We start from the raw sequence: 11042 nt of genomic DNA on the forward strand, positions 1-11042 counted from the left end.
TGGTGGGGCTTGCCCGTCGATGTCGTCGTCGCGTGGTGGGGCTTCGAGGACGTCGAGGACGACGACGTCGCGTGGTGGGGCTTGCCCGTCGACGTGCTCGTCGCGTGGTGCGACTTGCTCGAGCTCGACGGGTAGTGCGATGGGTGGTGCGACTTGGTCGACGACGACGGGTAGTGGTGCGACTTGGTCGACGACGACGGGTAGTGCGACACGGTCGACGACGGGGTAGTGCGACACGGTCGACGACGACGAGGTGCCGCCGCGGACGCAGCGCTTGAGCGGCGACCACTTGTCCTTGCGCGCGCAGACGTAGCCCTTGGGGCCTGCACCGAGAGGACGGCGAGAGTGTCAATCGACGACTCGAGAGGAGAGACGTATCGAGAGAGAGAGAGAGAGACGAGGACGCACAGGCCTTCTCGCCCTTGCCAGACGCGGTGCCGCAGGTGCCCCAAGGCTTGGCCGTGTCGACGTGCACGGGCTTGCAGCGCTTGACGAACGGCGACAGGCTGACCGTCTTGCACTGGAAGCCGTCGTAGCCTGTGACGAGGCGAGAGTCAGTGCCCGAGTCTCGCTCGATGACGACGACGACGAGGAGAGGAGAGGGACGCACAGTCGCGCTCGTGCTTGAAGCCCTTGGCGTAGCAGACGTCGAACGCGCCCGCAGGCTTGCCGCCGCCGTAGCCGCCGCCGCCGAACCTCGAGGCCGACATGGTCGAGTCGTCGTCGGCTGCGGCCGGGTGAGGCGCGCCGACGACGAGAGGGACGACGAGCGCCGAGAGGGCGAAAGTCGACAGGCGCATAGTGTAGAGAGTAGAGCGAGAGAAAGGACGAGGGAGAGGTTGGCGAGAGGGGAGGACGAGAGGAGGGTGCGTGAGAAAGGGAAGAGAGAGAGAGAGAGAGCGGCGCGCGGAGCGAGCCAGGCCAGCCCCACGCTCGGTGGGTGCCAGGACCAAGCTCACGGTACGAGCCCGACGCTGGCGAGCCCCGTCCCCCCAAACCCCTCGTAGCGCTCGAGCATCGCGGCACAACGGCCTCTCGAGCGAGGCCGCCGCCGCGCGAGCAGGCCCTTGAGGCTCACAGGCGCGTCCTGCCGCAGTCTGACACGTCCAGGTGCCCTCGAGCGCGAGAGCTGCACCCGAAGCGTCGGCGAGAGGGACAGGAGAGCCGCCGCACACACCGTCTCGCGGACGTCGCGCGAAGCGGGGGTTCCGACGAGACGGCGCGGCGAGAGCGGCGCGCAGCGGGATCCACGCCGCGCAAATGGGTGCAATCGCCGTCTGAACGCAAGCTCATGCGGTTCCGTGCGCGAGCAGCGGTCGAGGACGCGAGGGGGGAAGAGAAGAGGTCGGCGAGGACGAGGGGGAGAATTGAGCGGTGGGGGGCGCTGTCGAGCTCGAGTGTGCCGCACAGGCCTCGAGCGGCGTCGCTGGAAGCTGAGCTGAGCTGTCCAGCGTCGCGAGGAGACGGTCGTGGGCAGAAGCTCGAGGTCGACCGCCAGCTCGGCCGCCCTCTTGTCCCGCCTCGCCGCGGTCACCGCGGATCTTGCGCGCTCTTTTTCGTCCTGCTTCTCTCAGTAGTTCAATCGCAGCGTAGATGCATGCCTGTAGCGTCGCCTCTAGGAAAGAGCACCGTGTGGCAAAAGTCGAGCGGTGCGAAGGAGGGACGCCGAGGGCCCGAGCGGTTTCGCGACCTCTCTCACGCCTCGCCCACGGCCGCTCTCGACCACGAGCGCTTTGCAGGCACTAGAAAGACTACTGCATGCCGCCACGGAGGCGCAGGACGAGGTGGAGGGTCGACTCCTTCTGGATGTTGTAGTCCGACAGGGTGCGGCCGTCCTCGAGCTGCTTGCCGGCAAAGATGAGGCGCTGCTGGTCGGGCGGGATGCCCTCCTTGTCCTGGATCTTAGCCTTGACGTTGTCGATCGTGTCCGACGACTCGACCTCGAGCGTGATCGTCTTGCCGGTGAGGGCTGCGGGAGGGCGAGAGAGGGCGAGGGAGGCGACGAGGGAGAGGGAGAGAGAGGAGGAGAGAGAGGAGGAGAGGGGAGGGGAGGAGAGGGAGGGGCGGGAGGGGAGGGAGGGGCGGGAGGGACAGGGCGAGAGAGAGAGAGAGAGAGGGAGGGTCAGTGCGCGCTCGACCCGACCGACCGACCGACGACCGAGAGAGAGAGAGAGCGTGGGACGCACTCTTGACAAAGATCTGCATGCCGCCACGGAGGCGCAGGACGAGGTGGAGGGTCGACTCCTTCTGGATGTTGTAGTCCGACAGGGTGCGGCCGTCCTCGAGCTGCTTGCCGGCAAAGATCAGGCGCTGCTGGTCGGGCGGGATGCCCTCCTTGTCCTGGATCTTAGCCTTGACCTGGAGGGCGAGGGACGAGTCAGTGACTGGGCCCGAGGCGGTGGGAGAGAGAGAGAGGGGGGGGGTGGGACGCACGTTGTCGATCGTGTCCGACGACTCGACCTCGAGCGTGATCGTCTTGCCGGTGAGGGCTGCGAGAGGGCGAGAGAGGGAGGAGAAGAGGGTCAGGGCGCGTTCAACGACGAACCGCGAGAGAGACGGCGGACGCACTCTTGACGAAGATCTGCATCGTGTGCGGTGTGTGGTGAAGGTAGAGAGGAGCTGGCAGGAGGGAGAGAGAGGCGAGGTCAGCGCTGAATCGGTGGCGGTGCTTCTCGCGTGTTCGCTGACGCGAGCCACCTCGCCCGCCACTGCGCCTCGCGCCCGATCTCGCCGCGCACCGCTCCTCGATAGGGGCACAGAGTGCTGTCGGACGGTGCGAGCCGCACCCTTAGCCGTGGCCGCCGAGATGAGCTGGCCGGGGGAGGGAGATGACGGGGGGCGGGGTGTTGACGCGGGGGACGGCGGTGGTGCAAGGGGGTGCGGGAGGGAGAAATGGGGCTCACTGGGTGCTGGAGGTGAAGCTGGGAGTGCAAGCGCGAGTCTCGAGTGCGAGGCTGGTGCTCGAAAGTGAGGGGGAGGAGGGAGAGGGGAGAAGCCGAGGCCGCGGCGCCCGACGTCGACGACGACAAAGGCGAGGCCGACACCTCGCTCTGGTGGCCTTGAAGGAGTGCGAGTGGCCGTTTGAGTGCATCAGCCACCCGTACCACTGACCCTGGCCCTCGGTGAGACGAGTTGGTCGCCTCCCCTCGAAGCGACGAGGCGCCGACTCGAACGACCGCTCCCTCTCGCGCTGCCTCACTCGCTGGCTCGTCGACAGCTCAGCCACGGCTACTCAGAGCACACGGATCCGCCAATAGCGATCCGCCAGCTCCTCCCTGTCAGCTGCCCCCTCTCGCTCCCCCACTCCCCGCCGCCCTCGTGCCGGTTACTTCGCCATGGCCGCCGTACCTCTCTTCCCGCGCCACAAGCCACGTAGGGTCGTGCTCGACGCGCTCTCCGGCCCGGCGCCCAACCCCAAGGTCAAAATCTGGTCGGCCACCCAGTTCAAGCAGAGTGCGTCGCCGCGTGCGGACTCGGAGGCACCTCCTGTTGCCGCTCTTGCGCCTGGTTCTGACTCGTGCGCCCCCGCTACAGTGTACCGCGCCTACCAGTGGACCCAGGGCTTTGACGTCGAGGTCACCCACGACGAGCCTGACCGCGTCGTCCTCGCCTGCGCAACTCACCGGTCCGCTCCCTCTCCCTCCTCTCGTCACCGCCTCGCGCAAGCTCACTCGCTCCCCCACGCAATAGCAACACGTGCCCCTTCTCCATCACGGCCACCTTCAACCTCTACACGCACTTCGCCGGCCAGCCGGGCTGGTCCCTCCCGCCCGACGAGTACTACCCGACGCACGACCACCTCGCGCCGTTCGTCCCGCTCGACATCGGCGTCGAGAACGCCCGCCTCGCACGGCTCGAGCATGGCGACCCGGCGATCGAGGTGCCGCCGCTCGTGCGCGCTGCGTCGGCGTCGGCCGGCGCTCGTGTGCCGCATGCCGCGGGCTCGAGCGTCGGCGCCGGCGCCGCAGGGCCCGGCGCGCCGACTCTCGTCAGCCGCGCCCTCTCCCGCGCGTCGAGCTCGGGCATACGCCCCGAGCTCGAGCAGCAGCAGGCGCCGCCGACCCAGGGCCCGCCGCGGTCGACCTCGCCCTTTTTTTTTTTTCTGGATGTTCATGTGATTCCAACGGCCCGCTTTGAGTGAGAGGAGCGCAAATAGAGCCTACGACAAGTCCACCCTTTCGCCGAAGAAGAAAATGACAGGAGAGGCTCGCCCACCGTCGCCGGTTCGCCCTTCCGTCGTCTCGAGCGTCCAGCATTGCCGCCGCGCCACCTCGCCGCGCAGCACAGCCGGTTGACGAGCGCTCGGCCGAGGTGCGCTCGCTGTCGCCGCTGCCGTCGCCGTCGCCGCGCGAGCTCCCGCCGCAGCCACATCCGTCTGCGCTGCGCTCGAACCCGTTCCGGTGAGGGGACAAAGCGTCGGAGCAGTACTTGGCCTGCCCCAGCTCTCCCGTGTCTCTCTCGCTTTGCAGCTTTCGCTTTGCACTGTGCAGCAGTCCCGAGGCCCGTAAGAGTGCGAAGGAGCGAGAGACTCAGGACAGCGCTCGCGAGGGCTCATGCGCTCTGTGCGCGCGTCGCGGCGCGGCCGACTGTCGCACCTCTGAGGCCGCCTCGAGCTCCGCCTCTTGCGTCGACCATGCAGCGCAAGCACGTGTGCATCTTGCCAGCCGGTGTGTGCAGCAGCTCTCGCGACCCTGCAGCCCCTCACTGACCCCCCTGGCTCGCCGCGCAGACATCCCGCTCGAGGAGGCCGCCGACCCGTCGTCGTCGTCCAGCTCGGCGCGCTTCTTGCGGCTGCCACACCCTCGGACCAGTGCGCCTGTGCCGCTCACTCGCTCGATAGAACGTGTCAGCTCACCTTCCCGCACCACCGCGCAGACCAGCCGGCCCTGTTCCTCCCGTACTCGCCGTCTGGATCCTCATCACCCGCCGACGGCCTCCTCGAGGTCCAGAAGATCTCGCTCGACGCCGACAAGTCGCGCTGTTGGTTCCTGCCGGACGAGGTCGCTTCTGGTGCGTCCCTCTCCTCGCCCCCTGTCAAGCCCCACGAGGTCGAGCTGACCTCCTCGTGCCCCCCTCCTCCTCGTCAACAGACGGCTCGCTCGCCATCATCTCGCCGTTCGACCCTGTCTTCCTCGTCCTCGCCTACCTGTCCCTCCTCGCACCCCGCTTCCAGTCGTACGCCGACCTGTGGGACTCGGTCGCGCAACTGCACTTCAAGGTCGACGGCGGCGGCGACGCGGCCAAGACGGGCGACGACGAGAGCGATGAGCAGGGCGGCGACTTTGCCGACGACCTCGGGCGTTTGGCGCAGCTGGACTGCGTCAAGGAGCGGCTGCTCAAGGTGTGCGAGACGCAGGGTGAGTCTCGGGGCCCTTTTCCTCGTGCTCTTTATCTTGGGCCCGCAGCCCGGCGGCACATCCTTTGCTCACCCGGCGCTCCGCCTCCTCCTCTGCAGAGCACGAGTCGACGACCCTCTACCGCCTGTCGCCCTCACTCGCCCTCGACCTCCTCCGCGCAAAAGTCGACGCGCTCGCCCGAGTCGACGGTGGCATCTTTGGCCCGCTCGAGTCGACCCAGCTCGGCGAGGAGGCCAAGCCGGCGCCCGCTGCCGAGCCGGTCGGCGAGGGCGAGCAGCGCGAGTCGGGGCCGCAGGCAGGCTCTCGCCGCTTCTCGACCGTGTCGAGGGGCCTCGCCAAGGAGGGCGCCGGGAGCGGGCACGGGCTGAGCGAGCAACTGCAGATCGGTGCGTCTTTCTCTCGCTCTCTCTCTCTTCGTCGAACTTGGCCCTGGACGTGAGCCTGACCCATTATCTCTCTCTCTCTCATGTTCCCTCGCAGAGAGCCGGCAAAAGTACGCCGTCGGCGTCGTCGCCAACTACCTCCCGGCAAAGCTCGTCCAGGACCTCCTCGCCTCGTACTCGTGCGTCTGACTCCCTCTCTCACGGAGGTCCACTCCTCTGCGCGTCCCCGTCGGCCTGACGCGGTCCCCGCCGTCGCGCAGGTTCCCCGCCCTGACGGCCTACCTCTCGTCGTCGGCCACGTCGTCCGTCCTCGGGTCGACCTACCTCCCCGGGCGCGCCGCCGCCAAACTCGAGGCGGCCCTCGCCGGTGGCGACTCGGGCTTTGGCGCTGCGGCCAAGAAGCGCAAGGCGGCCGAGAGCAAGGGCAGCAGGGGCGTCGAGGCGCTCAAGAAGGTCAACACAAAGGGCATGGCGTCGCTCAAGGACATGTTTGGCCGGCAGGCGGCGGGCAAGAAGCCCGAGGCGGCCAAGAAGGAGGCGGCCGACGAGAGCGGGCCGGCCAAGAAGAAGCGCAAGGCGTAGATGGGCGAGGTGGCCCCAGAGCGGTGCGCAGAGACGGGCAGAGGCTCAGTGTCGGATTCTGCTCTCGAGGAGCACATCTTATCGGTTGTATTGTCGTCCTTGTTGTCACACTCTCTCGCAGCGAGAGCGAGAGCGAGCGAGCGACGTGCGCGAGCGAGAAAGAGAGGAACGTGCACGAAAGGGTCTCTTGCGACAAGAAGGCTCGCTTCTCTCTCTCTCTCTCTCTCGCTCGACGAGGGCGCAAATCGTCGAGTTGCAGCTCATCGACGCGGTCCCATCCCCACCGCGTGCACACTCTCTGACAGCTCCCACATGGCGCTCCGCAACTCGGCGTCCTCCTTCGACAGCGTCCCGCCCGCCGCCGCCGTCGCGCTGTCGTTGCCCGGGTGCGGGAACAAGAAGCCGTCGTCGGCGTCGCAGTGCGTGCCAAGGGCGGGAACGGTGCCGTCGAGGAAGTAGGACCGGATCGTCTTGGCGGTGCACAGGGACGGGTGGGCGAGGGAGCAGTGGCCGAAGCTGCGGGCGAGGGCGAGGAGAGTGAGCGTCGTGTACGCTCGAGCGGGCCTGAGTCCGATCGTACAGGACGAGTACAGAGGGCCGAGGAGGGAAGAGAGGGAGGAGACGCACCCGGACTGGGTGACGAGCGTCGACGAGCTGTTGCCGAACCCTTGCTGCATCTTGACGGCGGCCGACAGGGGCGTGACCGGGTCGGCGTCGAGCGAGAAGAAGACGATCGGGTAGCTGCCGGCGCCGCGAGGGCAAGGCGGTCAGGTCGCGAGCGCAGAGAGGAGGAACGAAGAGAGGGAGGGAGAGGGAGGCGCACTTGGTCTTTTTGAGGCCGTCGGCGACAGTCCACGGGCCGCGGTACACCTCGAGCGCCTTTGCGCTCCAGTGGCGACACTGCGTGATCCAGATCGTCCAGATGTCGGCCGTCGGGCTCCTCGTCGTCCTCGCGAGCTCGTTCATGTAGTCCCACACGCCGCGCACGGTCGAGTTGCGCAACGCGGCCGGGTCCGTGTCGGAGCACATGATGGCCGCCGTCGACGACGAGAAGCCGCCCGAGGGACGGCGGAACGGCCAGTGCTTGACCGACGAGGGCGTGCGGCTCGGCGAGAGAGCAGCCGAGTTGGCGGCCGCGAACAGGTCCGAGCCGTTGCCGCGCTCGGTGTCGGCAAGGAGCTGCGCGAGGTGCGGCCTGCGACGCAATGACCTAGTGAGCTCGGCTGAGAACGAGAGAGAGAGAGAGAGAGAGAGAAAGGGAGGCTGGGACGAACCAGGTCTTGGGCGCGTAGAGAGAGTGGAACATCTGCAGGTCGGACCCACTCGTCATTGAGCTGCGCTGCGTCTCGAGAGACGGTCGGAGAGACGCCTGGGCGCACCGTGTACTGCACGTCACTGGCAGTGAGCACGCCAGGCCCGACCGCGCTCGCGCCAACCGGCATCGGCTCGTCGCGCAGCCGTTCGAGGAGCGCGTCGTACCGCTTCTCGAGCGCCTCGCCCGTCGAGTTGTCGCGCGGCGCGAACGCGCACCCGCGCGGGCCCGACTCGGCGCACGACGAGAAGAAGCCCTCGATGACCTGGTCGCGGCGGTCGGTGAGTAGGCGGGTTAGGGCTCGGTTGAGGGGCAGGGAGGAACGAGGTATGAGCGAGATGGGGGCGCACCTTGCGCGTGTCGTGCATGCCCGACCGGCCCCACTCGAGCAAGTCGTTCGTGTACGTCTGCGAGTCGGACACGCCGTCGAGTACGACGCCTGCAAGGGGGCAGGGGCAAGGTCAGGCTCCCCGTTCCCGCATGACGAGTCGAGGGGGAGAGAGGGACGCACGGCCGACAAGCTCGGGGAACATGGCGCTGAATGTGGCGCCGAGGATAGTGCCGTAGCTGAAGCCCCAGTACGTGAGCGTCTCCTCGCCGAGCGCCTCCATGATGCGCTGCGGGCGGTTCGCGCGGTGTGAGCCTCGGCCGCGCCCGAACGACGAGAGAGAGAGAGGGGCGCGTGCGCACCTTCATGTCGCGCGCCGTGAACGCGGTCGAGCTCGAGCGCAAGATGGCCTGGTTGGCGGGCGTGTCGCAGGCCGAGTCGAGCGCGCGCGAGAAAGCGTCGATCCGGCGCGTCCAGGACAAGCCGGCGGCGAGAGAGGCGTTGCGGGACGACGCGAGAGCGGATGAACCGAGTGCTTCTGCCAGGGTGCAGTAGCGTCAGAGTGTCGTGCGGTAGAAAGAAAGAGCTGGGGAGGAGCGCGACGCACCATAGCTGAGCCCGGCGTGCTCGACGTCGCGCTGGAACCGGTTCGCGTCGCCCTCGCTCGCGAAGCACTCGAGGCCCGGCGATGTGAGGTTGACCGAGCGTGGGTCCCACGAGATGATGTTGTAGCGGCCTGTGCGGGTGGGCGGGAGCAAGGTCTCAGGAAACGTCGCCGGGACGGGCGCGAGCGACGGACGAAGGGGGCCGCACCGCTGACGATGCGAGACAGTATGGTGCCGAAGTGAAGGATGGCGAGCGTGCCAGATCCACCAGGACCACCTGGATTCGTGCTGCGGGGGCAGGAGGTCAGTGATGCGGTCCAGGGTAGGTCGAAGAGGGCAGAGAGCGCGAGGGGACGCACAAGAGGTAACCGAGCCGCTCTTTCGGCGGGACCGTCGCCGGGATCATGCGCAGTGCGAGCGAGACAAGGTCGTCTGCCTTCGGGTCGGTATAGTCTGTGTGCGGGGACAGGGCAGGTCCGTCAGCTCACTCGGCGAGGGGGGGAGGAGGGCAGTTGCGAGCTCACCGCGAGGGACGTTGAGGAAGCCGCAGTAGGTCGTCGAGTCGTCTGGGCACTGGCTCCACCAGATACCGCCGCCCGGCTGGACGAGCGTGGCCGTCGTCGAGGTGTTGAAGCACAAGCGGGCGCTGTGAATGGCGGCGAGGACGAGAGCGGCGACGACGAGGAGGGCCTGCTTGGTGCGGGCATGGCGGGCTGGCAGCGATGCCGCCGGCTGCTGCGGCAGCTTCTCGGGATCCATGGCGTGAGCGTGGGAGGAGGAGCGCGCGGTGTGGTCGTCCCCACCTCGGAATTGGCTCTCACGGGGAGGCGCCAGATTTGCCGTCGGCCCTCGCTCGTGCGCCGGCTCACCTCTCTCGCTCATGCTCTTGCGCCGCGCACCTCTTCTGATCCGCAGCTTGCACTCGACCTCTACAACCATGGGACGCTTCGCTCTCAGTGCGTCCCTCCCCTCACTCGTTCCTCCCTCGTCCCCGCTCGACCTCCACCTCCCTCGCCGATGACGCCGATGAAAGCGTTCGCCTCGTCTTGGGGCAGCCTGCGCATCCACAGCACAGCTGACCGGTCACACATGCCCCGCAGACCACACCATGCTCCGCGTCAAGGACGCCGAGAAGTCGCTCGACTTCTACACCCGCATCCTCGGAATGGAGAAGAGCGAGTCCCTCTTCCCTACCTCCCCGTTCGGCGGTCGCACGAGCTGACTTTGCTCTCCCGTACACAGTCCACGAGTCGCCCGGCGGCGACTTTACCAAGTGCGCCCCGACGCCCTCGACCTCGAGCACCCCGAGAAGCAAGAGCTGACCTGGCCTCTTCTCCCCGCCGCAGCTACTTCCTCGCGTTCCCCGAGGAGGGCAAGGAGGGACTCAGCGCCGAGGAGAAGGCCGAGCGCAAGTTCAAGCGCGAGGGGGTTCTCGAGCTGTGCCACAACGTGCGTCCCCCTCCTCCCTCTCCTCGCGCTCTTGCAGAGCCTGACCCTGGCGCCATCTTCCGCAGTGGGGCACTGAGAAGGACGCCGACTTTAGCTATGCGAACGGCAATGAGGAGCCTGGTCGCGGTGCGTCGCTCGTTCCCCTCCTCTTCCTCCTTCCCCCTCGCCGACTACTCCCTTCCCCCGCCCTCCTTCTTCTCGCCCGCCTCCTTCTCCTACCTCTCCCTCCCTCGCGCACGCACTCACAGAGTCTCGACTGACCCTCTCGTTCTCTCTGCCCTCAGGCTTCGGCCACATCGCCCTCTCGTGCGAGGACGTCGAGGCCGAGTGCGACCGCCTCGAGAAGGAGGGCGTCGAGTTCAAGAAGAAGCCGTCCGAGGGCCGCATGCGCCACATTGCCTTCATCGTGCGTCCCAACCCCCACCCCCCTTTCCCGTCTCTCCTGCTCCTCCCTCTCTGCGACGCCGCTGACTCTCCCCTCCCCCGCCTCGTCCTCGCGCGCGCGCAGTACGACCCGGACCGCTACTGGTGCGTCCCTCGCCTCCTCCTCCTCCTCTCCCCCTCTCCCTCTCACACCCGCGCGTGTGCCTGACGACGCTCACCTCGTCATGCAGGATCGAGCTCGTCCCGAGCGGCGGCAAGAAGGGCGAGAAGGGCATGTGAAGACCTCCTCGACGCCGCCCGGGACGAGCTCGATCCTGCATGACGAGGTGAGCGTCGTCAGGCACACGCGCGGGTGTGAGAGGGAGAGGGGGAGAGGAGGAGGAGGAGGCGAGGGACGCACCAGTAGCGGTCCGGGTCGTACTGCGCGCGCGCGAGGACGAGGCGGGGGAGGGGAGAGTCAGCGGCGTCGCAGAGAGGGAGGAGCAGGAGAGACGGGAAAGGGGGGTGGGGGTTGGGACGCACGATGAAGGCAATGTGGCGCATGCGGCCCTCGGACGGCTTCTTCTTGAACTCGACGCCCTCCTTCTCGAGGCGGTCGCAGCCTTTCAGTTACTACCGCTGAAGATATGGTATCAGACTTAG

The 11042-nt window shown here is 67.6% G+C and overlaps 4 protein-coding genes across 4 annotated transcripts; 2 read left to right on the forward strand and 2 right to left on the reverse strand.

Annotated features, from left to right (window-relative positions):
- Positions 1-1751: 1751 nt before the first annotated feature.
- Positions 1752-2587, reverse strand: RHOBADRAFT_47539 (uncharacterized protein; the record flags this gene model as incomplete). The annotated part of the gene is made up of 4 exons (XM_018415002.1): positions 1752-1969; positions 2187-2358; positions 2434-2489; positions 2569-2587. The coding sequence occupies 4 exons, from the start codon at positions 2585-2587 to the stop codon at positions 1752-1754; spliced, it is 465 nt and encodes a 154-aa protein (XP_018267883.1).
- Positions 2588-4633: 2046 nt separating this feature from the next.
- Positions 4634-6322, forward strand: RHOBADRAFT_56441 (uncharacterized protein; the record flags this gene model as incomplete). Its single annotated transcript, XM_018418347.1, has 7 exons — positions 4634-4667; positions 4730-4810; positions 4876-5010; positions 5091-5357; positions 5456-5743; positions 5838-5919; positions 6001-6322. 7 exons carry the CDS (start codon positions 4634-4636, stop codon positions 6320-6322), a joined length of 1209 nt encoding a protein of 402 aa, XP_018267884.1.
- Positions 6323-6556: 234 nt separating this feature from the next.
- RHOBADRAFT_56442 (uncharacterized protein) lies at positions 6557-9326 on the reverse strand (the record flags this gene model as incomplete). Its single annotated transcript, XM_018418348.1, has 12 exons — positions 6557-6838; positions 6950-7063; positions 7146-7517; positions 7597-7628; positions 7702-7899; positions 7985-8073; positions 8146-8251; positions 8325-8500; positions 8570-8698; positions 8776-8855; positions 8927-9020; positions 9092-9326. The coding sequence occupies 12 exons, from the start codon at positions 9324-9326 to the stop codon at positions 6583-6585; spliced, it is 1881 nt and encodes a 626-aa protein (XP_018267885.1). The 3' UTR covers positions 6557-6582.
- A 178-nt stretch (positions 9327-9504) lies between these two features.
- Positions 9505-10679, forward strand: RHOBADRAFT_47543 (uncharacterized protein; the record flags this gene model as incomplete). Its single annotated transcript, XM_018415003.1, has 8 exons — positions 9505-9523; positions 9668-9775; positions 9810-9840; positions 9914-10016; positions 10082-10142; positions 10301-10422; positions 10525-10544; positions 10631-10679. 8 exons carry the CDS (start codon positions 9505-9507, stop codon positions 10677-10679), a joined length of 513 nt encoding a protein of 170 aa, XP_018267886.1.
- Between the last annotated feature and the right edge of the window lie 363 nt (positions 10680-11042).

The sequence above is a fragment of the Rhodotorula graminis genome (genome assembly GCF_001329695.1).
Source record: "Rhodotorula graminis WP1 unplaced genomic scaffold RHOBAscaffold_19, whole genome shotgun sequence".
Classification (NCBI taxonomy): domain Eukaryota; kingdom Fungi; phylum Basidiomycota; class Microbotryomycetes; order Sporidiobolales; family Sporidiobolaceae; genus Rhodotorula; species Rhodotorula graminis.